At 49.5% G+C, this 4,541-nt stretch overlaps 1 protein-coding gene across 1 annotated transcript in view; it reads left to right on the plus strand.

Moving 5' to 3' along the window:
• The first annotated feature begins 1,317 nt into the window (after positions 1–1,317).
• ACADSB (acyl-CoA dehydrogenase short/branched chain) overlaps positions 1,318–4,541 on the plus strand; it is a 37,988-nt gene continuing 34,764 nt past the window's right edge. Inside the window, exon 1 of the mRNA XM_040486677.1 lies at positions 1,318–1,448. Within this exon, the coding sequence (XP_040342611.1) occupies positions 1,407–1,448 (42 nt within the window). The 5' untranslated portion in view covers positions 1,318–1,406. The remainder of the gene's footprint in view (positions 1,449–4,541) is intronic.

Consider the following 4,541-nt stretch of genomic DNA (forward strand, 5'->3'; position numbering starts at 1 on the left):
CACAACGAACGAACACTTGATTCCCCTCTTTATTATGCTCTCTATCGCAATCCCAAACACGTAGGGTTTTCTAGGACGCGGTTTGAAACCCTAGGGGGCAAAAAAACACCAAACATCTCAATTCCCCATAACGATTTCCCAACAATATATTAATCAGTAGCTGTTGAAGGCATGTCATAAATTAAAATAAAATGCAATTTTAAAACTAACTGTCCAGATGTTTAAAATTTTGTTTTAAATAAGTTCTGTTTCTTCAAAACCGAATTTTCCTTAGATCTCACAATTTAAAGTAGCTTTATTTCTTCTCCCAATTGTCACTTCCCATTAGGGTTCCCAATAGCACATTAAGGGGACACTACACGGGCCACGTGGTCAGTGGTAGCTGGAACCGGTTTAACCTCAATTCAAATTCAGTTACAGAGCACTTAATAGTTGCACGGCTTGGTTACCCGCACTACAGACAGTTTATTAAGAGACTTAAGCCTGCGTGAACTTGAATGGGTCTTCGCTGCAAAGCCCTCCCCAAACCTCACATCTCCCAAAATGAGAGTGCATAAACAGTAGAAACTAACCCAGGCAGGACCATTAGATAACAGAGGTTTTAAAAGTCCTCCCAAGGAGCAGCCCAGGACTGGCGTCGGGGCAGCATCCTCATAAGGATTCGGAACACTTAGAGGAGTCCCGCGCCTCGTCTAACCCACAGGCCCTGGGACCCGGTGAAGACGCAAACCTCGGGGAGACCCCCGCACGACCACCTGTCAGAGCGAGAAGCAGCTCCCTACCCAGGAGTCTCCAGCCCCTGCCTACAGGCGCCGCTCCCTCGGGGCTCCCGGAACCGAGAAACAGCACATTCCGCACTCGGGCCAAGAACACCCTGGGTCGCGACCCTGCTGACCGACCGACCACGCCCAACCTTCCGCTGAGACTGAGTCCCGAGCGGGGTCAGCCGGCCCGCTGCGAACTCGACTCTCGTCTCCCGCCGCTCCTTCTTAACTGTCCTGTTCAGCTGTGTCGCCGCATTCCGAGCCGGAAGCCTGCTACTTACCACCTGACCACCGCACCGAGTAACTCCCACCGCCTTGTTTAATGCCGCTACCGTCGCCGCCGCCGCCGTCTTCGTCACCGTCGCCGCCGCCGCCATGTTTGTTGTGTCTCCGACTCTCTTCCCGCCCCACAGCCTTGTCGAAGTCTCGCGTGAGCAGGGCTTACGGCAAAGGCGGAGAGGGAGCTGTGTGTCTCTCTTGAGGTTCCGTAGGCACTAGGGGGCGGGGCCAGGGAGGGGTGCTGGGGTGGGGGGCGAGGCCTGACCCCGCCCTCAGGCCCCGCCCCTAAGCGCTGGCCCTGGGCCCGGAGGCGGTGAGAAAGGACGTCGCTGGATTGGCACAGTCGCATCTCCTGCAACACCCATGGAGGGAGCGGCGGTTCGGCTGCTGCGCGGAAGCGCGCTGGTGAGTGCGCTGGTGGCGGTCGCCCTGGGGGTCTGAGACGACCTTGGCCTCGGCGGCGGGGCCTTCTAACGGGACCCAGGAGCCCTCTCCACGTCCCGGGTCCTAGCCTCCTTCTCTCCTCCGGGTCGGTCTCAGACCCTTCACCGAGGGCCGACCTCCCACCAGGCCTCTGGGCGAGCCGGCCTCCGCTTCTGTAAGGAGGGCCGGGAGTAGCAGCTGGAGAAAAGGGGGCTGGGAGATGTTCTCGAAGCTTCTTTGAGGGAACAGGCATTCTGCCCTCAGTCGGAGTGCCATGACTCCCAGATGTCCTTTGCAAATCTTCGGGCCCTGAGCCTCGGATCCTTAGGGGCAGTTTGCAGAGGTGCCCCCTCTCCGAGGCCAACTTTACCCAATTATTACATTTCACCACCACCCCCAAAAAAGATTGTGAAAAATAGTCTCTTTCTGAGCGGTGCGTTTCCCCGTCTTCCCTAACTCAGCCCTGCTCCAGAGTTAGGAAGGGACCTCAGAGTTGGTCAGACTTCGCAGCCAGTTAGAGAATTCCCTCAGCCCCTTATCTCATGACCAGGGCCAGAGCATCTCCCATGGGTGAGCTCAGCACTGCTCAGGGGAGCCCATTTCCCTCCGGCTTCCTCAACTTGCCTCCCAGGAATATCCACCTGTTGTACCTAATTCCGCTCTCTGGACGTATACAAACTGTGGATTCTTTAAAAGATACTGTGTGGGGTTTTTCTCATTACATTAAATGTTTCCATTATTCAGGTTTTCCTTGGGTAGGCTTTCTAGAACCCTCTCACACTTGGATACATTTCTGTTTGTGAGAACATTTCATTAGAGACTTGACCTCTGCTTGGCTGTAGACCTTTGCATTTGCTCTAAGGAGTTAAAGGCTGTTCAGCTGCCACATCAGTGCCATGCCCGGAGGCAGAACTCTCCTTTTGTAATTAGAGATAATTAATTTTATTTGACTGTCTTACAGACTTGAGGTATTAAGAAGATTTCTAAAGTCGTCTTAGTGTATTGTTGGAAAGAAATTAAGTCTCTACGGTACTATTTAGTACTATTTTATAATTGTTGTTTAGTAGCTTAGGAAAGACAGTTCCCAGGATTTCACAATTTGACTCTTGTGTTAGAGCCAACACAGTTTTATCTGTGTCATTTCATTTAATTCTTAAAACTATCTTCCAGAGTACTAGTTTCATCAGTCTTTTGGCTGCAGAGGCTAATGCGGGAATAGATCAAGTGACTTGCTCAGAGTGACTTGCTAGAAAGTAAGTGACAGAGCTGGTGTTCAGATTCTAGTCTGATGGGACACTTGACCTTCGTGCTCTGCTACCTTCTTCTCTTCCTTAGCCATGCCAGAAATCTCTTTTGTTTGGATTTGTTGGTTTACTGTGACTGGTTGTCCTTGTTAGTTTCTGAAACTCTTTTGCATTAATCAGCTAATGTAATTGACGAGATGTTGACTATGTAGCATAGTGGTTGAGAATGTGGGGTTTGCAACCTGATTGCTTGGGTTTGAACACAGGCTCTGTCACTCCCTAGCAGTGTTGGACAGGTTATTGAATCTCTGTGGATCTTAGTTTCTTGATCTGTAATATGGGGAGAATAATGGTACCTATCTATAGGGGGATGTGAGGCACTTAAAATAGTGCCTGGCATAGAGTCAGCTGTCATTAAATGTCAGCTTTTATTGCCATGCGTGGAGACATTGGGTAGTATGGCAGATACAATAAAGACCATGAACACTGACCTTTAAGAAGTATATCTTTTAGTGGGGAAGTTAGAACTATATCCAACTAATCTGATATGTAGGTAGCATACAAATCCCAACGGGTCCACAGTCTGCCTGTGGGCTCAGAGGAGGGAGCGGTATACAGCATCATTAGGGGAGAGACAGCCTCTCCGGGACCTGGGTTTAGATTTTAGGGGAAAAAGAGAATTGGGGAAGACACAGCAACGAAAGGGCCTGGGGAATTTTAAGGAATTTTGGAGTTTATCTTTTAGGTTGTTGAGGGGCCTTTGAAGGTTTTGAGCTTTGGAGGTACATAGTCAGCTATAGTCTAGTTTTATTGCTGTCATAGCAAGTGGTACGGAGGGTAGAGAATTGCAAATTGGGGCTAATTTTGGTCCCTGATATCAAAGACAAATGGAAAGCCTGATTTTAGTGAGAATTTTCTATAGACCAGGGACAGCATCTTACATCCACCACCTTGTACACTGTTCCTATTAAGCAAGTCTTAGTGGCTTCATTTCACAGCTGAGGAACTGGGGGGTGGGAGGGGGAGGCCGGTATTCAAGGTGCTGTTGTCACACAACAGTCAGGTCACAGCTTGGGCACTCGGCCATGCCTGCCTTCTCAGAAGGGCTCTCTTATCCCTGCACGTGCGTTAGAACTAACATGTCCATTTTGTTGGGGCAACCTGGTTTGTGGGGAATTGACCTAGTCTACCTGTGGGTCCAAAGCATTTTAGGCACCTTGATGTTTTTCAAGAGATCATTTTAAAAACGTATTTTTGAGGCGATTCCGTGTTCAGTTAATCCTATAAAGGATTTCTAGACTTTCTAGGACTTCTAGAAACAGGCCTTGGAATCAGAGCACTGGAGTTTGAATCCTGCCTACCACCTCTTAGTGTGATGACCTGAACAAAACGAAAAGGATTCATCCTGCTTTAGACTTCAGACTTCTAAAAGTGTGAATTGAACTTCTAACTGGAAGCATTTTGGAAGCTGAGCAGGAAAGGGATCTGGCAACTAGCCAAAAAAAATCGGAGCAGAAACTAACAGAAAAATCAGATACAGGTCTGAGCCTTTGGAGTACATTACAGACCGTGGGGTGAATGCTGAAGACAGGCCAAGTCAAGACGAGAATTAATGTGGGATATCCCTTAGGGGAGGATTTGTGACAAATACACTTTATTCAGAGTAAGAGCAAAAGCACAAGCACAGCTCGTGCTATGTAAAGAAAACAACCCAGGGGCGCCTGGGTGGCGCAGTCAGTTAAGCGTCCGACTTCAGCCAGGTCACGATCTCGCGGTCCGTGAGTTCGAGCCCCGCGTCGGGCTCTGGGCTGATAGCTCAGAGCCTGGAGCC

Source organism: Herpailurus yagouaroundi, unplaced genomic scaffold (assembly GCF_014898765.1).
Source record: "Herpailurus yagouaroundi ecotype Mexico unplaced genomic scaffold, PumYag 163, whole genome shotgun sequence".
NCBI classification, from domain to species: domain Eukaryota; kingdom Metazoa; phylum Chordata; class Mammalia; order Carnivora; family Felidae; genus Herpailurus; species Herpailurus yagouaroundi.